At 48.7% G+C, this 23,465-nt stretch overlaps 1 protein-coding gene across 4 annotated transcripts in view; it reads right to left on the reverse strand.

Annotated features, from left to right (window-relative positions):
* PDE4B (phosphodiesterase 4B) overlaps positions 1-23,465 on the reverse strand; it is a 220,507-nt gene that overhangs the window by 83,248 nt on the left and 113,794 nt on the right. The window contains exon 1 of one of the 4 annotated variants that reach the window (XM_057399214.1): positions 11,218-12,284. The exons of the other annotated variants lie outside the window; for them this stretch is intronic. Within the exon in view, the coding sequence (XP_057255197.1) occupies positions 11,218-11,264 (47 nt within the window). The 5' untranslated portion in view covers positions 11,265-12,284. Of the gene's footprint in view, positions 1-11,217; positions 12,285-23,465 lie in introns of those variants that run through there. 4 annotated transcript variants of the gene reach the window in all.

The raw sequence follows: 23,465 nt of genomic DNA on the forward strand, positions 1-23,465 counted from the left end.
AGTGAATGCTGATGTTTCGGTCTCCTTTCTCCTCAAGTCATTGCTAACAGGCACTGGCTGATGCGACCAGGAACAAGTCAGGTAGTGTATAGAGATATGTCTGGCTCCAGATGTGTTCCCAAAGAGCATCATCAGGGGAGTATTCCAGACTCCTTTTGTGCTGAGAGCTGGAGAACATCATCAAAAGTACCTGGAGCTTCCTCCAGTGGCACCAGGAAGACCCAGTGGTCCTCCAGAGCTGCCAAAGCCACCCAGGTGAGGTAGCCCATGCAGAGATGGGTACAGCAGAGAATGATTGGTCTGAACAAAATACCTGAAGCTTTAATTCTGAGCATATTTTTTGTGATGAATCAGGACACGAGGCACTGCTGAGTCATGTCTCTGCAGGGGTAATGGTGAGCCCTGTCTGTACAGACCCCAGAAATCCAACACAGCCACGCTGGCATGGCCATGAAGGGGATGGAAAAGCCAACTGAGAGACTTATAAAATCACAGAGAAAGGGTAAACCAGGGTATCTGCATCTAGGGTGTGGGAACATCCAGGCACAGCAATGCTCTGATAGCCTGAGAGCTTAAGGAAGTGACCATCTAAAATAGGTATGGGGCTTCCCCATGCTTTCTGGCAATGCAGAACATGAAAACAAGTATTGCGTATATCTAAAACGGAACTGTAGGAACAGGGTGCAAGCTGGTGTGAAACAGCAAGAAGAAACAGCCTTCCCACACTGCTAGAAAGGGATACAACAGGCTGGGAACGCCGCCCAGGAGCTCCAGTGGGGTCCAAGGGCTGTGCTGGGAGGCAGCAGCATCCCTGAGCTCTCCGTGCCAGGCTCTCACGACACCCAGGTTGTGCCAGGGCCCTCCGAGAGGCTTTAACACCCACTTTCTCGTAGGAGAAGGATCCTGCCAACATCCTTGCCTCTCACTTCTGCAGAGTAGTTCCTGTGCTGCTGCTCCTTGGATAAACAGGCAGGGCCCAGCCCTTGGCAGGGAAGGCTGTTTGTGAAAACAAGCACCAGCCGGGGAGGACTCGGGTGGCAGCACATCCTCCCGAAAGCTTTGGGATCTCCTCATCCCTCTCTGGGGAACGCCAGCAGCTTGGACGGGATAAAGACAACTCCAACACTCACAGCATCAGCCCTTCTCCCACCAAGGAACAAAGAGCCACGGACGCCCCATGGAATTTCCCCTCCTACCAGTCTCCAAGACCAGATGATTCCACCCCAAACACTGCCTTATAAACTCACAAACCAGTGCCCGATGCACTAAACAGCTTAGCAAAACAAAAGGTGAAATCTATGCAACAACATCTAGAACACTGTATTACTGATCAAGTCGAAAGAAATGAATACAAACAAGGTAAGATTTAATCTCCGAGTTCTTCTCCCATTAAGTCATCCCGAGGACTTAATTTCCAAACACAAAAGTGTTCTGAGAATATTTTGTAATTACAAACCGATAAGAGAAATCATCCAGGAGGAATAATTACATAATTTCTAGATGAACTCACTGCTTAGAAGAGCTCACAGCTTAGAAGAGCAGTAATAAATAGATCCTCATATCATTACTGTTGCTGCAGCTGATGACTCACCACTGTTACTGGGATCATATCCCAGAATAGTCCTGCTACTCTGTGTACTGCATACAAAATTAGCCACGAGGGACTTACTATTAAATGAAACAGGTTTGGGGGTTTAGGATTCATGTGGTCATAGCATAAACCACAAAAGCTGTTCAATGCTTCACCCGACGGCAGTGATTTTAGATCCCGACCCTGAAGGTGTCTGCTCGCCCTCAGACAGGATTAGCATCTGCATAGATCCGCATACACTGACCACGAGGGTTTTCAGGCAATGACTTCTTCTCACACCCTCGTGGTTCTGGCAGCTAGAACATGCCATCTCAAGGGGAACATGCACACAGCTTCATAAGGGAACAAGTACAGGTGACTGCCACAGTTTATCAAAAAGAAAGAGAACTAATTAAAACATACTTGCCTTACCATCTAAAGAGGAACAGTGCATAGAGCTCAATTCAACATGCAAAACAAGGTGGCATAAACCATTAGAGATGGCCTGCTAGAAAACTGCTCTGATAGCCTCCAAAAACCCTGAGAGAAACAGCCCCCATTTCCTCTACTAAATACCTGATCACTTGATGGAGGTTTTGTCTGTGCTGATGGGCCACACCTCAGTGGGTTTGGGTGCCATTCTCAGTGAATACCAAAAGCCTTTGGGTAGTGTAGGGCACATCCCCACATAGCCATGTGGGAGACTGACAGAATGACAGGACCAGGAAAGGGCTTCCCCCTGGCCCTCCCATCCCTCCCAACCTTATTTCCAGCCATGTACTGGTATTTATGCACATCCCTAAGTAAGTCTGCATCCTTTACCTTCACAACATGTTTCCTGGAAAGAATCCCAGAATCCCAGCCTGGTTTGGGTTGAAGGGACCTCAAAGCTCCTCCAGCTCCAACCCCTGCCACAGGCAGGGACCCCTTCCACTAGAGCAGCTTGCTCCAAGCCCCTGTGTCCAACCTGGCCTTGAACACTGCCAGGGATGGGGCAGCCACAGCTTCTCTGGGCACCCTGTGCCAGCGCCTCAGCACCCTCACAGGGAAGAGCTTCTGCCTAAGAGCTCAGCTCAGTCTCCCCTCTGGCAGCTTAAAGCCATTCATTCCCCTTGGCCTGTCTCTATAGGCCCTTGTCCAAAGCCCCTCTCCAGGTTTCCTGCAGCCCCTTCAGGCACTGGAGCTGCTCTAAGGTCTCCCTGGAGCCTCTTCTTCTGTAGGCAAAGAACATTAGAAACATTCAAAGTTTACTTTTTGTTGAGTAAAACCCTCTCCTTGTGCATTATACAAATAACTAGTGAGTATTATAAGCAAAACCACTCTTTTTTCAATCTCCAAGCAACATCAAGTACTCACTGGACAATAAAACACTGACAACACGCCACCACCTCAAGATACTTCTATTTTTGCACTTGAGCTGCACCTTCAGATTTAGCAGTCACTAATTCTTCAGCCATTCCTCTTAGGAAAACAGCTATTTTCATTTTATGCTGCTTTCTTAAGAGACCCCCTGGGTCCAAGGTTCTCTGAGACCAAGAGGTCTGTCTGTCCGTGCCACAAAGCCCCCTGTTCATGCAGCTCCCGCAGGTCACTGCACTGCTGAATCCGCCTCATTTTCTGCTTTTAAACCCTGAACTTCCAAACAACTGCTGTGATTTCCTTGGAAATACGTCAGCTGCTGCCCTAGATACCGAGCCTGCTACACCCAATGGTCTTTTCCAGACTGCACAGTGACTGCCAGCTTAGCTCTTGTGTTATTCTCAGCATCCCTCAGTTCATTGTGCCTTTCCTGCCAGCCTCCTGGAGGACCACCACGCTGCTGCCCGCCTCCCTCTCCTTCTCCTTGACTAATATGCAGGAAACCAAGTATTGATTTGGCATTTTTGCAGCTTTCAGACAACAGAGTGCTCGCTTCTCTGCAGATATCAATTCCTCCAGGCTAGGAAATATCAGGCTCCCTGAAGAATCCTTTTCCTTGCAGGATCGCAGTGATGCTCCTGGACCACCCACTCCCATATTCAGCCAACAGCCGGTCTTCTGGCTGTGTTGCAGCTACCCCCTTACAGGAGCCAACCGGAACCCTTGAAGTTGTATTTCATGTTCTCCTAAAAGGCAAATATATACTGTCTATCAAATTCAGTTCCTCTCCTAACTCTTAGTTCCATAAACAAACCCACCAATCACATATGCTGTGTTTTGCTCATGCTTGTGCTTTTGACAGTGGGCCAGACCGCTGAAATCAAGAGAGCTTCTGAGTCAGGACAGGCAATACAATCTCTGCTGCTTTAACTGTGACAAACCTGCTTTTAAGAGGCTTTTAAGGATGACAGATTTTAATCCTGTGGAAGCAATTGTCTAGATTGCTACCTGTGTGTTTCTACAAACACACTCTGTTTGCTTTTTCCAGTCCTCTGCTTTCTCTATATTCCTATCCCAATATTGTATCACTTAAAGCAGCAAGTGATGTATTCATTCCACTTGTCTATATTCTGTTATTCATAGTAATCCCAGCCTGGTTTGTGTTGGAAGGGACCTTAAAGCTCCTCCAGCTCCAACCCCTGCCATGGGCAGGGACCCCTTCCATTGGAGCAGCTTGCTCCAAACCCCTGTGTCCAACCTGGCCTTGAACACTGCCAGGGATGGGGCAGCCACAGCTTCTCTGGGCACCCTGTGCCAGCGCCTCAGCACCCTCACAGGGAAGAGCTTTGTCCTAATGCCTAACCTAATCTCTCCTCTGTCATCTTAAAGCCCTGTATCAGCATCAAACTTGTGTTTGTAACACAAGTGTCAGATGTGGACATGGACTCTGCTATTAAGAAGAGAAGAGGTTGGCACAAGATGGTCTTTAAGGTCCCTTCCAACCCAACCCATACTACGGCTCTATGATATGTAATGCAGGCAAACACAGAAACCGAAAGAAAAGCGAAAGAATGGCAGTTTTTCCTCATGAAAGAGGAGCTGTGAGAGTTTCTACAAAGTTTCAGGATTACGTGAATGGCATCAGAATTATCCAGTTTCATTTTCTGCTCTTCCTGCTCACATGAACCCTTACACTGTTTGGGGTCAGCTCTTGCACACAGTGGGTATAAACCCCTCGGAGGGACACACAGGGCAGAAATTGCTCAGAAGTCCCTATGGCAAAGGCCAGCGCTCAGCGCGTGCTGCAGCCTCACCCTGTGTCACTTCCCCGGCATTGGTTTTGCCTGGAAATTGAGCTGTTTTCAGGAATAAGACAACGGGAAACACATTCCTCCCGCAGAGCCCAAGGCTCTGTGAGAGCGGGCTGCAGGCTGCCGGGTGCGTTTGCTTCTTCTCTTTCTTTTCCCCTCCATCGCAGGCTATCGCTTTCAAGGTTTAATTTTAAACTTGGCAGTAGTGCCCCGGCAGTGTCAGGCAGGGAGCAGCCCTTCCCCAGACAAACACTCACACTTGACTCACTGATGGGCTTTCGAAAGCACATCTTAGCACAGAAGCACTAACTGGAGCCTTTTCAGCGCCGGGCTGTTAAGCAGAGTCCCAAAGGTGACAGGCAGAGGAGTCTGGGGTGGAACCAGGCAGCTGCTGCCTGCTCCCTGCCTGCAGCATCCAGGAGCTCTGCTGGGGTGTCAGACACTGTCCTAAAGCAAACAAGCTGAGAAACTTGGTTAAAGAACAGGTAGCAACACAACTATGGACAGTTCTACATGGTCTTGATCTGGACCCAGGCTTTGGGTGCATGCTGTGGGATGCCCCTGCAGAGATGCTGGGCATTCAGCCACTGCTCCATGAGCCACTGCTCCGGGGAATGCAAAAATGGGTCTCACCAGTTCCAAGAAGTTCTGGGGCTTTTCCCACTCTTGTATCTTAGCAGGCTTAGGAATGCAGATTCTTGTTTCTAAAGCTTTATTGGGATTTCCTACATAAACCTCTTTAACAGAGGTTAATAACTGGGATAAAGATTTCTTTCAGCTACAAACTGACTGGAAGAGAAGTCAACCTCTGGGCAGTTAGCGGATACAGTGAATAACACAATGAAAACAGGGTTTGAAATCTGGATCCTGCAGAAGGAATATGTGGAATTTTGGGTTCCTACTGACCTGGGGTTTGTTCCATGACCCAGCTTCAGTGTGCTTGAGCCCAGAACCCCCCCGTGTGCTGGGCTGCACCCCCAGAGCGTGAGCAGCAGCTCAGGGAGGGGATCCTGCCCCTCTGCTGCGCTCTGGGGAGACCCCCCCTGCAGCCCTGATCCAGCTCTGGGGCAGCAGCACAAGAGGGACGTGGAGCTGCTGGAGCGAGGCCAGAGGAGGCCATGGAGATGCTGCGAGGGCTGGAGCAGCTCTGCTCTGGAGCCAGGCTGAGAGAGCTGGGCTGGGGCAGCCTGGAGAAGAGAAGACTCCTGAAGGGAAGACCTGAGAGCAGCTCCAGTGCCTGAAGGGGCTGCAGGAAAGCTGGAGAGGGGCTTGGGACAAGGGATGTAGGGACAGGCCAAGGGGAATGGCTTTAAGCTGCCAGAGGGGAGACTGAGATGAGCTCTTAGGCAGAAGCTCTTCCCTGTGAGGGTGCTGAGGCGCTGGTACAGGGTGCCCAGAGAAGCTGTGGCTGCCCCATCCCTGGCAGTGTTCAAGGCCAGGTTGGACACAGGGGTTTGGAGCAAGCTACTCTGGTGGAAGGGGTCCCTGCCCATGGCAGGGTTTGGAGCTGGAGGAGCTTTAAGGTCCCTTCCAACACAAACCAGGCTGGGATTCTACGATTTATGTCAGCACTCAGCTGCTGTCTTGAACCTTGCACTGCTCACCCTCTGGTTCACAATGAGCTATCTTTGCTTTGTCATTTTGGGGGCAACCATATACAAAAGAAAGATCTGCAGTTTATAACACAGAACACAAAATGCTACTGTTCCACATAATATAACAACATTAATAGCATGTTTATTTTGTGTGTTGTAACATGACATTCTAAACAGACTGAAAGACAGTTTAAAAGCCATTCAGTCACCTTGGGAGGAACAGAGCAGCCGTCGGGGCGGAGGTGCTGGTACCTCTCAGCAGGGCAGTGCTCCAATGAGCCACGCTCCATTTCAGCTGGTGTACCTGCCCTAGCCACAGCATCACCGAGCTCGGGGCTGCAGCTGGTGCGTGCAGGCACCCGGCAAACTCACTGCCATCAGTACAGCAGTCTGGGGCAGACGAGGCTGGATGCAGCAGGTAACAGCAGCGGGTCTCCTCCTGCAGCCCCCCCCTTTCTCAGCCTTTCTGTCGTTCAGTTTGTCAGGGATGAGCCTCAGGGTTCATTAGAACTGCAGTTTTATGTATTTAAACAGCAAGCAGATAACGGGTGCGAAACCAGAACAAACCAGGAAAGGATCCCCGAGGGGGGGAAACCTCGTTGTTATTCCTGCTCCCAGTTTTTCATTGTTTCATCTCTGTGCAAGTTCTCTTGACATACTGGGCTCGTTTGAAACCTCCCAGTGACGTCAATGGGACACTGAAATCAGAGCAGCAGCAGCTCCGCTCCCAGCCTGCCCGGCTCTGCTGCTGCTCTCAGACAGACACCATCCATCACACTGCAGCACAGCAGGGCTGCTTCACCCTGCCTGCAGCAAAAGCTCCCCGGCACCTGCAGAATACACACATGTATTCCTGTTCAGTGCAACTAACAAAGGATGTGGCGTTAGAAAATGCAGGTGGCAAAGGACTTAATGACTGAAATGCATTACAGAATTCTGGATGTTTCATTTTGGGGGAGAAAATACAGAATTCCAGCAACCAAAGTTCAACTAACCAAATCTTTGCTTGGCTTATAAAGGGATTTAACAATCATTTTAGAGGCTCTACTCCCCCTTTGCCCTGTTATTTGTATGGTTCTGTTCGCTTTTTGATGTAGCTCTCCCTATAAATCCTAGAAAATAAAACGGCCACAAGCCTTTCCTTGCAGTTTAGCTTCCTTAGCTTTTATTTTTTAAGGGAAGCATATGAAAACGTGTTAATTCTACCAGTCTGGCTGTTAAACATGAATCAATTTTCTCAGTGAGAAATCGACCCACGACACTGAGCTGATGAATTCCCACTGCGCACTGTGAAGCCACATGTGCCCGTTTCACAGCACTTTGGGTTTATCAAGGAGTTGTCCCGGTTTATCCAGGCCTTCTCATCCAGGATATTAAACCCGGCACAGCACAGGAGTGCTCTGCACAGCAGTTGTCTGCAGAGCCAGGCAGCATCACCTAAAGGGGCCTCAAGAAACCTGGTAGAGGGGCTTTGGACAAAGGCCTGCAGGGACATGACTCTAGCACCACACATGATTTGGGTTGGAAGGGACCTTAAAGCTCCTCCAGCTCCAACCCCTGCCACGGGCAGGGACACCTTCCACTAGAGCAGCTTGCTCCAAGCCCCTGTGTCCAACCTGGCCTTGAACACTGCCAGGGATGGGGCAGCCACAGCTTCTCTGGACGCCCTGTGCCAGTGCCCCAGCACCCTCACAGGGAAGAACACAGATATACATGGACTTAGCTAAAAGGAGTTTCCCTCCCAAATAAAGTTACATAGATTATTTCACAGGAAATTAAGCTAATGAATGTAAATATGAGGTCATGTAGATACGACCAGAGCAGCCTCAAATGTTCAAACTCTCATCTTCTACCTCGCAAGACCAGCATGAAAATACAGCCAGAAACAACTTGAAAGGATAGAGCATGAAGAGAAGGGAAAGGTCACTAAATACCAAGCACCATTCCTCCACCAGAATCCCTCCGTTACCATCTCCTCACACAGGGAAAGCAAACACTGTGCTCCTCAGACCCAATTAAACGCCCATGATTTGATTGTTAAAGCCCCTATTCCAGCCAGGCATTGACTTTGCTGCAGACACATCTCAACAACAGATTCTTTATGCTTCCTACAGCCATTTGCGAGCACAAGAGAAATATTTGGCCTCCTCTTTCTAAACTGTGCCTACAGATCTCTGAGTTCTGTCTCTCAAACCTACCCTCTGCATACAAATCACTTCTTTGTTGAGATACCGCCTATTCATAGAAGGCCACTGAATTAATACATGAAGACAACCAAATTGTTCTAAGTATATCTCAAGTCACAGCTAAGCCAAACTAAAACAAGACAATGCGAAGGAAGAGCTGATTTATACCCGTGATATTGGCAAGTGCTAACTCCCAGAGCAAAACCTGAGGACTTCAAACAAGTTATAAATCCGTCAGTACGTATGGTACCACAGGATGGAAATACTCCCAGCCTCATCCACTGGCAAACATCTCAGCTTGAATCAAGTGACTTGAAGGGCTGGAAATGGGAAAAGCTGATTTCTTTCATGTCATGAACACACTTTGGGTAGTTCAGGTTGGGGAACACTTGTGCTTCCACCACAGTTTTTCTCTTAGAGTTTAGTTCAAGAGCTTGCTCATGAGTGGTGGAAAGGAAAGAGCTCAGAAGAGGACCAAGAACTTACTGCAGAGGAACAAAGTGCCTGAGGGTACAGTGCAGAAGGCTGGCACTGGATCTTAGCCACAACACAGGCCCTGAACAAGTAACCAGGTGGTCATGAACACTGTGATTAGCCAGACTCAGCCTGTAACTAGACCAACATGGGGTAAAGGACATGCTGTATTTCCACCTCTGCTCAGGTAGTGAATTTATATAGGATAACCCCTATCCTCTCCTTTTAAATCTGCCTAAAAGCTCATCTCAATCTCCCCTACTATAAATCTGTGTATGGAGAAACTGAACTATTCTGGTACAAAGATGCCAAATACCAGTAACGTGCTTGTCTGACACGACAATGCGTTGCACAGCAATTGGACATCTGACACCTGGATGACATGGTCCTTGCTTCTCTGCAGCATTACATCTGCTTGGGAGGGAACGCAAGAGCTGCATGGTCAGGTCATGAGCACAGCCACCTGAGTGGACCACTCTGGCTGGGTAGGAACCCGTGCTGCCAACACCCGTTGCCCTCCTGAGCATGTAACAGCCATGCCAACCAGTGAGGTGACACATGTCAAGTGTGTCCTTCAGAAGGGCAGAGGGTGTTGGGCAGCACCGTGCCACCACTGTGCTCCCTTGGGCTGGAACAGCCAGCAGCAGGAAGGAGAACGACCTCAACGTCCATCCCAACCCACAGCGCAGCAGGGACAGAGCAATCCTCCTCATGTCAGCTGTCAATAGATCAGTGTGGAAGTTTAGATTGGATATAAGGAGGAAATTCTTTCCTGTGAGGGTGGTGAGGCACTGGAATGGGTTGCCCAGGGAGGTTGTGAATGCTCCATCCCTGGCAGTGTTCAAGTCCAGGCTGGACAGAGCCTTGGGTGACCTGGTTTAGTGTGAGGTGTCCCTGCCCATGGCAGGGGGGTTGGAACTGGGTGATCTTCAGGTCCTTTCCAACCCTAACTATTCTGTGATTCTATGAAGACACAGCCCTGATGTTTATGCACTGTAATGACAGACACCATTGGGTTTCTAATTAAGACCAACATGAACCGGCCCCTGGGAAGGGAGGACACACAGCACTTCACATGGAGAACTTCCCTGGTGGGACTCTCTTCCCTTTCCCATCTTGCTGCCTCAGTGCCTCTATGGACTTCTGTTCCTTCCTTTCTTACCAGGTGCTTTAACCAGAGGTCTGCCAATAACCCAATGATGCACTTCTCTTCTCCTCTAAATATTTACCTTTCTATTCTCCTGCCCTGCACCACAACACACAGCTCTTCTCAATGACCAGACTAGATCTGGAGAAGGAAAACTACCTCTCTGTCTTTACAACACCATTCAGAGACTCAGAACCTTGACATTTGTACTAAGATCTACAATTTAATACCTAAAAAACCCTAAGCTATAGGTTCATCTCAGAGCCTAACACAGAGGAAGCTACAATTAAATCATCATAAGCAATAATAAGATTACACAGAATAAATTATATGCAAAAATATGTAACTATACAGAATATACTTGAATATCTAGAATAGAAAATTCTCTCTATATTGAATATTCTCACAAGATGCTGTATAGACTACACAGATTATCTATAATCACAGATTGTAGATTATGAAGCCACATATAGATTACAGATTACAATCCATGGATATCACACTATCCAATGACTTCATACCTGACCTCCTAGGAAAGGGAAGCCCGTTTCAGTGCAGTCTCAGACTCAGTTCCTGCTGTGGGATGTGCCTCTGGAGTTCCCTTCACATCCCCCCATCCCAACACCACAGCTCCGAGCAGAGGCAACAGCAGCAGCAGCCCTGGCTGCTTCTTAGAATGCAGCTGGAGTTGCCAACAGGCTGGGGAAGGTGCCGAGGTAACACCATGAAACCACCCAAGTGAGAAGTTGCTTCAGTGCCTCATTACTTCGTCAAATGAAAATGTATGCCCATACACACCTTGTAGCGAAAATAATGAAGTGCAAGACAACATTCCCCACCCTTTTTCCACACCCCAGTTGTGAGGGTGCATTGTGAGACCCAAATCCCACCAGGAAAGACAGAGAAACAGAAAACATCCCGCAAACACCCTGAGATTCTGCAGCTGGAGGAACGCGCGCATCCTTATCCGCGTTTCCATTGAACATGGCTTTTTGGCAGAGGTAAAATCACACATTTCCAAGCTCTTTTGCCCACCATGACTACTCTGATGGGGCCAAACCCAAACGATACTCACCAAATCCACGAGTGACGGCGATTAGGTAAAAAATTAACATTCAACATCTTCCACGATGCTGCTTCTCTTCCGCTCGTCCGAAAGGAGTCAGCACATTTCCCACTGATCCCAAACTTCCTTCCGAAGTTCTACCAGTGGCACGGAGCTGCTCCCAGGAGTTTTTATTCTCTGTGGTTACATGCCAATTCCCATCGCAGGGTGGATGGCACTTTAGAAACGAACGCAAATGACCTGGCAATCAGAACGTGAGGGTGCCTGTGGAGCAGCCTCTACGGACTCCCATATTTCTTCACTGCCATCAAGAAGAAAAAGACAAAATCATCTATTTCTGGCAAAGCCCTGACTGCAGTTTCCTGCTCTCATTTGTATAATCCCTTCCAGTGATCCTGAGACGGCGAGGGGGGGAAAAGCAAGCCTTTTCCAAGCTGGAGAAACATCCCCATTTTCCTGTTGATCCTTTCCAGGTCACATCCCTCGTTCATTCACCACCTTCGCAGATGAATCAAAGTTTTCTGACGCTGCAGAAACTCCGCTCTCGCTTCCCTCCTGCGCTCCGTGGATGTGAGAGATGGTATTCCCGGGGTGAAAACAGGGACCCAGCTCCCTGTCCACGTTACAGGCAGGAGGGAGCCCGTCCCCGTGGCAAAAGGCCTGGCTCATCCATCCCACCAAAGCAGAAGAAACAGCGATGCTCTCAGCGGGTTGCAAGCTCCCTGCAAGGGGTCACTGCAGGAGCAGGGCTGTGCTCTGCGTCACTCCCGCCGCACAGGGACGGGGCTGTGTTTCTGGATGGGATCCCTAGCCGCCCATCCAGCCCTCCCTGTGCCCGGCTGGAGAGGTGCTCTGCCTGCAGGAAGATCCTCGGAGCAGGTATCTCCGCAGCTGCAGCTCCCCCCGAGCCTTTGAGCCGGAGCCGATTTGTGTGTCTGCATAAAATGGAATTTTACAAGATTTACATCTAAATCCCGCCGCTAAACATCAAACCCGGCACAGCTCCCTGGTGCATCCAGACGTCAGGGGGTGGGTGGTGGGAACGCGGAGCGGCTCCTGGAATAAGGGCTTTTCCGCAGGAGCGCAGCCCGGGGCTTGGCCGCCGGCCCCCCGCCACGCACCCGCTGCCGCCGGCGCTCCGGAGCACAGGGAGGGGATGTAAGGACAAAGGGACGCTGAAAGAAAGGAGGATGTAAAAGCGCTTCCAGCAGCAGCGCTGCGATGGCTTGGGAATGCCGAAAGGGAATCTGCTGACACATGCCTGCCCGGGCAGCACCGCTGCCCACCCGAACGCAGGGGTAAGGATGGGGGGTTAGGGAATGATGCTGGAATGTGAGCTGTGCTGCCTTCTGCTTGGGAAGCAAGAAGTTCAATGTCAAGAAATGCGCAGTGTGTGCAAGCAGATTTTCCATTTACTGGATTTATTCCTCCCTCCCGCTGAAGTGTCCGGACGTTTCACCTTGACAACCAACAGGAAGGGATTTGATCATGGGCTGAAATCAAATAAGCAAACATGTATAAATGGGCTTCCTATAGGTGACGTAGAAGTGGGGTTTACATTTCATCAGTCATAAGTGATGCAGAATGTTCCCCACCCCCAGAGAGGAGGTTCCCAAAGCAGCAGGAGGGGACAACACCAGAGCCCAGCACTGCGAGGCACGGAGAGGGGGATCAAAACCATGGCTCAAGGAGCCTCTCCATAAACTGAGACCTGAATCCCACCAGATCACCCTGCCTTGCAGCTGAGACTGAACTGGAAAGGGGAGTAACTGGCACAGTAGTTAAGATCTCAAATCCCAAGGGCAGGTTGGACACAGGGACTTGGAGCCAGCTGCTCTAGTGGAAGGCGTCCCTGCCAGTGGCAGGGGGCTGGAGCTGGATGAGCTTTAAGGTCCCTTCCAACCCAAACCAGGCTGGGATTCTATGGACCAGTTTGTGGCTCATTTCCTTTGTTGCACCTCCACTTTGGTTTGAAAGGAGCCAGTTTCACACATGGTGGCAACTAATTTTGCTTTCAAATCAGCACAGACCACAGAAAAATGCATCTCATCTATGAAAAGGTCCCACAAACACACATGGATGGAGATAAATATTACAGACACATGCCCATCTTCAACGCAGCCTGCAGATCATACTGGTACAACAGGTTCCACATAATCAGCTTAGCCCAAACCTAAGGTCCATTCCCAATGGACATGCCAACACCATGGGCTTGGGAAGCAACAAACCACTGTCACCCTTCAAAACCTCCCACCCATCACCCCACGGGCATCTCCTCCCACCTGCACCCAATAAGTTGAAAACTCTCAGGATTGCATGTGACTCAAAGAAATTCCTGTTTAATGTCCTCCTCTTGGTTCTGCCCTTTGAGCTTTTCCCCACCTCTCAGCCTGGTACACTAGATGTTATGAGGTTTAAAACAGCTGTGTCTTCCAACCCCATACCTGGGAAAAAACACCCTCTCCAATAGCAAGTCCACCACATTGGCCTTCAACTCTCTTCTTCTCGGTGAAAAAGACAAAATCAATTCACTGCTAATTTGGTAACAGGCCTTTTCATGCACTACCACACTGAGATCTTGCATCTTCCCTCCCTGCTCCCATTTGTGTGGTATCTCCCATCACGTTTCCAACCTTTCCCTTCCTCGAGCATCCTGAACTTGATGTGGATAATTGCAGGGAACATAGCAGTAATCAAACAGTGGCTGGTGGGAAGGATAATAAGTCGTTCTCTTGGGTTTTTCTCCTATAGCTTCTCAGACAGTTGAATAATTATCCCCCACTAAAGACTCAAGTGCAAGAGTAGCAATTGCAGTATCAACATGACAGAAACGAATATAGCTCTCAGAGCTATGATCAGAACCCGCTTGCACCTCACTCCTGGGTCCAAGCACTGCTGAGTGCCCTGCCTCCACTCCTACACACTTCAGAAGATCATCAAGTTGTGCATTCTGGTCCTTATCCACTGGGTGCCACATTTACATATTTAGTATGTATATTAATGAGAGGCTAAAATGGCTTTGCAAGCCCTCCTAACGATGAGTCAAAGTCCCATTGGTCCAGCCTGGCAGCCCCAATGCCAATGTTCTACCAATGAAGTTTTCCATTAAGAAAAAACATCAAATATGGTGTGAAAAATTGCTTTCCAAACCCATTTCTTGCTGGAAAAGCACCATGTAACCTCTTTTAATCCACATCTTTCAGAGGAGTTACAGAACGCAGCTATTGCACAGCCGGCCCCTTATCGTGCTGCCTTGAAACACTCCAGGCCCTTCAGCACTTCGTTACCTTCATCCCCTCCATCAACAGCAGGTTGCTGTGAAGGCTCAGGAATGTTCTCTGGCCTCAAAAGGCACAGATAGAGCAGCCTGGAAAAAACACAGCTGATATTGTGGATATCTTGAGATAAACCAGAAGTGCAGCACATTTGGGAAGAGTACACACATTGGATCCTGCCTCCTTCCAGGTTAAAGACCCTCAACAACTGCAAGAGGATACCGGGGGTTCACCCCAGATAAATAAATAAATCCAACACTAACTATACTTAGAAGAATATTTTGTCTTCCTCCAAGTTGTTAAAAGTGAAATAGTGGAGCGAGGCCAGAGGAGGCCATGGAGCTGCTGCGAGGGCTGGAGCAGCTCTGCTCTGGAGCCAGGCTGAGAGAGCTGGGCTGGGGCAGCCTGGAGAAGAGAAGGCTCCTGAAGGGGAGACCTGAGAGCAGCTCCAGTGCCTGAAGGGGCTGCAGGAAACCTGGAGAGTTGGGACTGGGACAGGGGTTGGAACTGGATGAGCTTTAAGGTCCCTTCCAACACAAACCAGTCTGGGATTTGATGAATAATCAGGATAACACACCATCTCCCTACCTGCTCAAAAAGCATGAAAACAACTCAGGAACAAACTTCTCCAGTGCTGCCCCCAGTATTTCATTTGCTGTTTTGCAGAGGAGTATTGACCTTTCACCATGGGCTGCACTGCACAGTACAAAGCCATCTATTGATTTGCAAAGGATGCGATTGCTTGTGCACCAAACCAGCTCCTCACAGGAGCTCTTCGTCCTTCCTTTCTGGCCACACTGATTCATTATGATGAAATACTGATCTGTGATTCTAATTTCCTTCCTTCTCTTCAATAGGCTGCTCAAGGACTGACCCAAGGGCTCCAGGAACATAGCCTTGCCAACCCTTACATTAAATACCAGTGCTCTTACTTCTTTAAGAAATGCAATCATCAAGCATATACCCATTCAAAATAATTAGCTCTTCAACCGCAATTTGAAGATAATTTATTTTAGCTTGAATTTTGGGTTTCTATTCACCAAATAATAAGCTGTAGCTGCTTGAAACCTGCAGGTAAATTGGTGTGCCAGGAAATTACCAGCTCCAAAACCCATCCTGGAGCTCCTGGAGACTCTTCTGCAAGATGCATATGGCAAACACCCCAGAGGAATACAAGTCTAGGATAAGGCAAGCATCGGACTGCAGAAAATAGCAGCATAATTACAGGTATGTATTCACTAGGGACAGGCTCACTGAAATCTCTTGCCAGTGCAGATGCCTCTGTTTAATTGTCAACTTGACTGTTCTGGGCTGTTCTTTCCCCAGCTCTGCAGCTGGTGCAGACCCCACACCTGTGTTGTGGGTGTTTACAAGGGGCTGAATGTGAAGGATGAGCTTCTTTACATTGTCTTACTCTCAAGTTGAACTCGATCTGCAGAGCTCTGGGTAAATACAGGCAGGAGATGGCACAAGCACATTATGTCTTCCAAAAATGGTGTCACTGAAAGTCATTTGGCAGCAGGGAACTGCAGTTTCTGGAGCAGCGCTCTCAATATAGCGTGAATGTCTCCTCTGCAATGCAAAACCAAAGTGCCCCCCAGGACCATTCATCTTTTCAAAACAGACACATCACTTCTGAGCAACACCTTCCTGCCAGCAGCAGCTCAGGGAGGGGATCCTCCCCTCTGCTGTGCTCTGGGGAGACCCCCCCCGCAGCCCTGATCCAGCTCTGGGGCAGCAGCACAAGAGGGACGTGGAGCTGTTGGAGCGAGGCCAGAGGAGGCCATGGAGATGCTGCGAGGGCTGGAGCAGCTCTGCTCTGGAGCCAGGCTGAGAGAGCTGGGCTGGGGCAGCCTGGAGAAGAGAAGGCTCCTGAAGGGGAGACCTGAGAGCAGCTCCAGTGCCTGAAGGGGCTGCAGGAAAGCTGGAGAGGGGCTTGGGACAAGGGATGTAGGGACAGGCCAAGGGGAATGGCTTTAACCTGCCAGAGGGGAGACTGAGATGAGCTCTCAGGCAGAAGCTCTTCCCTGTGAGGGTGCTGAGGCGATGGCACAGGGTGCCCAGAGAAGCTGTGGCTGCCCCATCCCTGGCAGTGCTCAAGGCCAGGTTGGACACAGGGGCTTGGAGCAAGCTGCTCTAGTGGAAGGGGTCCCTGCCTGTGGCAGGGGTAGGAACTGGATGAGCATTAAGCTCCTTTCCAACCCAAACCTTTCTGTGAGTCTAAGACATGCAAGGAGTTACAGCACTTTAGTTCCTTTGGTTTCATCCAGAAAGCTACTATCAGTGTTTCTTCCCTAACCAAGGTTTTACAACAACTGCATTTCCAAAGAAGTGGAGCATTGAGAGCAAATACATTTCATCTTAAACATAAAGGCTGATAATTTCTGGTAGTTTCTGTTTCCATCAGATAAATGATGCAAGGTTTTGGTTTAGTCACATTACGTGCTGCGGTGGGAACTCACATCCCCTGCAGCATCTCTTCCTCAAATTGGTTTGTGAAAGCTTTATAGTTTGGAAGTAGCCAAAGTGGAACATAAAATTAAAGCTCCCTAAAAATGCAGTAAAGCTGTCGATCAAGATACAAACCAGATGGAAACCTGCTCAGTGCAGGCACTGCTATATACAGCACGATCCCAGCTTTGAGGGTTTGGTCTGCTCTCCCCAAAAATGTGCACTCTAAAGATGTCATCATAAATGCTGTTGACATAAAACAGACGAAAACTCTCCCAGTAATTGATTGCAAGTGAAGCCAGAACCCAGACCCCATGGAGATGGTTATGAAGATCACGGTATTCGCAGAGCAGCTGCAGGTTTTGATTCACTGTGCTACCTTCTGTTGGAATCTTATCAGAAATGTCCCACTTACCCAAGTAAGTCTGGTGCGTCGTCGCTGGCTCACTGTTATGATGCGAGAGCTGCATGCTCTGCAATGGAGATTCCACTAGAGCAGGTTGCTCCAAGCCCCTGTGTCCAACCTGGCCTTGAACACCGCCAGGGATGGAGCATTCACAACCTCCCTGGGCAACCCATTCCAATGCCTCACCACCTTCACAGTAAAAAACTTCTTCCTTAGATCCAATCTAAACTTCCCCTGTTTAAGTTTTAACCCGTTACCCCATGTCCTATCACTGCAGTCCCTGATGAAGAGTCCCTCTCCAGCATCCTTGTAGACCCCTTCAGACACTGGAAGGCTGCTCTGAGGTCTCCACGCAGCCTTCTCTTCTCCAGGCTGAACATACCCAATGTTCTCATCCTGTCTTCATATGGGAGGTGCTCCAGCCCCTGACCATCCTCGCGGACTTGCTCCAACAGATTCATGTCCTTATTCTGGGGACACCAGCACTGCACACAGTGTTGCAAGTGGGGTCTCACTAGAGCAGAGTAGAGGGGCAGGATCACCTTCCTCAACCTGGTAAGATCAGAATATCATCACCTGTCAGCACACTAAAAATTAGCAGTGAGGCATCCCAGAGCAGTTGGGCGGTAACGTACCAAGCATCGTGAGGCTTCCCAAGCTGTGCCTCTGGGTCCTCCCTCCACCAGTGGAGCCATCTGGAAAAGCAGATGCCGAACAAACACCCGACGCCGGCACGCTCTTGCACTTCCCACTCCCTGCTGCAGGCCAGGAAGGAAAAGCTGAGCCCCACAGCCAGGCTGGACTTCTCCTGGATGAGTAATAACCCCCCGGGAGCGCTGACGTGGCCCTGGAGCTTTCAGACTCGAGCTGGACCCAAATATAGGCACCTACGTACAGAACCGGATTTGTAGATATGGTAAAGCACAAGGAGAGGGGCGGCGGGTGGGAACCATGCAGCAGCACCAGCCTTGCTGCCTCCCTGGACCTCATCCCCAGCACTGATTTATACATGGCAAGAAGCATTACCTCTTTAACACGGGTCATAACCCTCAACACTTTACATTGGTGTATCTTGGACCCTTTCAGCTGCAGCTTTCTGGAGCATCAGCTTTTGTATCTCCTCCACTGAAGAAGGGGTATTTTTACACCACGGCATTTTGTGTTAAAACAAGCAGATGACGTTTTGGGAGTGTGGTACTTAAGGAGCTATTTCCTGACAGGAGACAAGGGAAAGCAGCAGTTTCCTCAGGCACTCGGATTGCTCCTTTCTGCTCTCTCCCCTCATGTTAACTCCCATCGTGCTCACAGTTTCCTTTGACTGCAAATCCATCTGCATGAAAATATTTTACAGCATTTTGTATGGCATCTGATTTTGCAACAGGGAGGAAGCCCCAGAACGCACAGGAACATTTAATCACATTCTCCATATGCTTCCTCCCTTGCAAGCCAGTATTTTACACCCACCATTGGCCATGGGATCGCAGGTGAAGCCCATGAGGAGAAGCTTGCAAATCCATCACTTAGCACTTGTTTGGACATGAAATGGCCACAACCAGCTCCATGAAATGGGCACTGCCAGCTCCTTGACATGGCTACCACCAGCACTGCCTGTCACCACCAGTGCTGATCCCAAAGGAAAGCGTTCAGGTGGATGTTTAAATATCCATCTAGGTCACACAGACACTGGTTTGACGGCTACAGGATAGCACCAGTGTGTGTGAAAGATGAGGATGTATAAAACCAGTGAACGTTGCAGCCAAGAAGCTGTTATCTCTTTGATACAGCTTCCACATCTAGCAACAAGGCTCTTCATCTACCTTTATCAAATACAACAATCCCTGACTTTCACTCTAAAGGAGGCAATACAATATCCTGAACCCTGAAGGGAATCTTCACTTTCTCAGACCCTTTTGAAGAACTAAAGAAATCTAAGATAATATGGCAAAACTCACCAATGTTAAGATGTGAATGCACCACTTCCTTGGCATACTGAAACTCCCCACTCAACGATATCTTATATTTCTGTAACAAAGAAGTAACTTGTATTGACAATAGTTATTTTTTCATATTGAAATCACTCTCATTTTAACTTCCAGCAGCAGAATAAGCCGCGTGTCTCTATGCATTCATCCAAGCCAGGAGATTTTGGCATGCTCGAACTGTGAAAAATCAGAACAGGAATCACTTTTAAATCATCTGAAACCAGTGATTGTGCCATCATTATCCCAGAACCTTCCCCAGCATTAGCTACACAGAGTAAGCCATGCTCTGTGATTAAATGCCTGTTTCAGAGCAAAAGCACACTGTGAAATACATGCAGCACATGGCAGGGATTTGCTCTGAACCAGGTCCAAAGTGGGTGAGCTCTGGGGTGGCTTAGACATGCTGAGGGTACTTCTATCTCCTCTCAGTGTTCCTGGCTCTGCTGGTATCTGGTTTTAAATCCCCTTCACCTGGGGGCATGAAAGAAGCAGTGGTGGTTTGAATCACAGAATGAATCATGGAATGGTTTGGGTTGGAAGGGGCCTTAAAGCTCACCCAGTTCCAACCCCCTGCCACAGGCAGGGACACCTTCCACTAGAGCAGCTTGCTCCAAGCCCCTGTGTCCAACCTGGCCTTGAACACTGCCAGGGATGAGGCAGTCACAGCTTCTCTGGGCAACTGTGTTGAGTGCTGGATGGTTTCTCCTGGTTTGCTGTATTGGCTGAGCTGTAGCCTCTGTTCCTGTGAAGCTGCAAACCCTTAGGCACAGGGAGCATGAAGATCCCCACTCAAATCCTTCACTGGCCAAGCAAGGTGAAAACAAGGGAACAGAAACCAGAGGTTAACAAAGAAGTTGGTGAACATGAAGAAAGATACTTGGAAGCCTTAGCAAGGAGATACCAGCTTCACGGCCACAACATTCACTGGTTTTATACAGTCACATCTTTTACACATACTGGTGTTATCCTGTGGCCGTTAAACCAGTGTATGCATGAGATGGGTATTTAAACATCCACCCAAACACCTACCATAGGGGTCACCCTGCAAAGAGGTCTCAAATGCAGTGCAACACAGATGATCTGGAGTAGGACTGAATAAAAATGAGGTGTTCTTTGCAAAGCTGTCCTTCCTGCGTTGATAGCAACACATCTTGACACTTCTGTGACTATTTTGTTTCCACTGAATACTCAGAACCATTATTATTAAGTTACATATATCAGGAATTCACCTCTCTCATCTTCCCAACTTCTTTCCTGGTGGGAAATCATCTTGGCAAAACAGAAACAAGGGACAGAAAGAAACACCAGGGAAAGGGACCTCATGGAATCATAGAATCCCGGGCTGGAAGCGATCCTAAGGATCATCTGATCCAATCTTTCTAGGCAAAGAATGACCTAGACTAGATGTCCCAGCATGTTGTCCAGACAAATCTTGAAGTCTCTAAGTCTTCCTAAAGAACAGGTATACCCAGACAGAATTTGGGGGAGTATCCATTTCTGTTCCTGGCAGAGCACAGAGACAGCGTCATAAGGATCAGCTTCACATGAGCATGTGTATCCATGTGTCATTTAGAGGCGCACTGAAGGGGTTTAGATCACATACCTGTACAGAATGTGCCAACACTCCTTTTCCTGCCTTTATTACCAGCAGTGGAAAACCATCTAACGATCTAATTCCCAGGGCACAATGGCCTTGAGCTTCTCCCAGGGGATTAGACTCGGGATTTAACAATCCCCAAAGCATCGCTCACTCTGAACTAGGAGAAATTGCTGAGTTTTGCCAGCAAAGGCTTTGCAGGCAACTGGGGACCTTGCTCTTCAAGAGGGCGAGCCCTGCCAAAGCCCCACAGAGAACATACATCTACTTTATTGAAGCCTGGCATCATAGCAATGTTTTGAAAGAGACATGACACTGCTCGTAATTTAACACATCCATATTCATTTCAAATAGGTAAAGTTGATTAAGCTAGCTTTTCTAGGGAGAAACCCATCATTGCTAAAGACACAAGGGCTAAAGAGAGGTATTTCAGTTCTATGTGGCTCAGGACCTGGTAAAGACAGACTTGTTCTGCCTCTCTTGGCAGAGATGCCCCTTAGAGCCTTTCCCACCATCCTCAGTGATGTTTCCTATGGACTTACTCTTCCTGGATGACCTATGGCATATAATGAAAACCCACTATTCCCAGAACAGGTTTCAAGAAGAGGTTTAAGTCCTTTGAGAGACTTACTCATGCATCTCAGAATAGTCCATGTTGCAGCAGCGTGAGTGTATATATTTAACTGTTACTCTTTATCACTTATGTTCCCTACCCTCTAAATATCTCTATCTCAGGAGCAGGGAGAAGACACGCTCTTCCTAAATGTTTAAACTTTTGGGGGAAACCCTCACACATAGAAAACACCTTTGGACTTTGGCATTGTTTCATAGAATCATAGACTAGTTAGGGTTGGAAAGGACCTGAAGATCATCCAGTTCCAACCCCCCTGCCATGGACAGGGACACCTCACACTAAACCACGTCACCCAAGGCTGTGTGTCCAATCTGGCCTTGAACACTGCCAGGGATGAAGCATTCACAACCTCCCTGGGCAACCCATTCCAGTGCCTCACCACCCTCACAGGAAAGAACTTCTTCCTCATATCCAATCTAAACTTCCCCTGTTTCAGTTTGAACCCGTTACCCCTTGTCCTGTCACTACAGTCCCCAATGAGGAGTCCCTCCCCAGCATCCCTATAGGCCCCCTTCAGACACTGGAAGCTGCTCTGAGGTCTCCACGCAGCTTCTCTTCTCCAGGCTGAACAGCCCCAACTTCCTCAGCCTGTCTTCATACAGGAGGTGCTCCAGCCCCTGAGCATCCTCGTGGCCTCCTCTGGACTTGTTTCCCAATTTTTTGCCCGTTACTATGATTTTCAGGTCATTTTTTATTACTCCTATTTCCCCGACAAAACTGTATTTCAGAGAAAAGGACAAGAAATCAGGAAGCATCTCCCTACTGTGTGCTCCTCAGCCCTTTTTCACATCACGTGTTAAAGGCAGCCTTCAGCACACCTGTAGCAAGGCACAGAACCACCACGAATATGTCCACTCAAACTAGTAGAGACATCATTCAATGGTCTGGTTTGAAGGGACCTTAAAGCTCACCCAGCTCCAACCCCTGCCACGGGCAGGGACCCCTTCCACTGGAGCAGCTTGCTCCAAGCCCCTGTGTCCAGCCTGGCCTTGAACACTGCCAGGGATGTTGACTTTTAATCTAAGGTGGAAAAGAAAAGCTACCTGTAGAAGCAGAGCTGCAATATAAATTAGCAGGTGCCTTATTTTAACCATAAAGGATGCCCCTAGAACACAGCATATTCTTTCAAGAGCACATAGCACACCTGCACAAAAGAATCCCCGCTGAGCCTGATGAATCTCAAGACTCCAGGATTCAGACACCGACACTCCACCGCTTTCTTTCATGCACCCAAATAGTGATTGGAGAAAATACACTCCTGTGTTCAGGAAAACACGAACCCAGGTGTTTCAGAGAAAGGCTCCCCAAAAGGCACTGTTACCTCCTGACACTTTGCTCTCCTGGTTATGGCATTTCCTCATAGGAATCATTTAATGGAAGGCAAATGCGGTGCATTTGTTTCCTTGGAAACAAACTGCTTCAACCTCCATCGCACACGGTCTCAAGCAAAAGCAAACTCTGTAATGAGGCCCAAGGTCTTGCTATTTTTAGCCAGAAAGATGTTAAATCACGACTATTTTATTCTCAATAGGGCACAATGAAAATGCAGGGATCTCAATGAGCGGAGTAAGGCTTTGTAGCAGGAAAAACAATGAATGCATTGAATTACACTGAGAAATTGAATTCTTCACCCATTTAAAAGAATTGAGTAGACTTGGACTTCAACCAGGATTAAAAGAAAACTTCCAACTGAGTACAGTTCTGTGGTCCCCAAAATAAGCAGGACATGGAGCTGTTGGAGCAGGTCCAGAGGAGGCCACGAGGATGCTCAGGGGCTGGAGCACCTCCTGTATGAAGACAGGCTGAGGAAGTTGGGGCTGTTCAGCCTGGAGAAGAGAAGCTGTGTGGAGACCTCAGAGCAGCTTCCAGTATCTGAAGGGGGATAATAAGGTCACCAGAGAGGGACTCTTCA

This window comes from Pezoporus wallicus, unplaced genomic scaffold (genome assembly GCF_028554395.1).
Source record: "Pezoporus wallicus isolate ANWC-B61680 ecotype Strahan unplaced genomic scaffold, APGP_CSIRO_Pwel_v1 contig_11395, whole genome shotgun sequence".
Classification (NCBI taxonomy): domain Eukaryota; kingdom Metazoa; phylum Chordata; class Aves; order Psittaciformes; family Psittacidae; genus Pezoporus; species Pezoporus wallicus.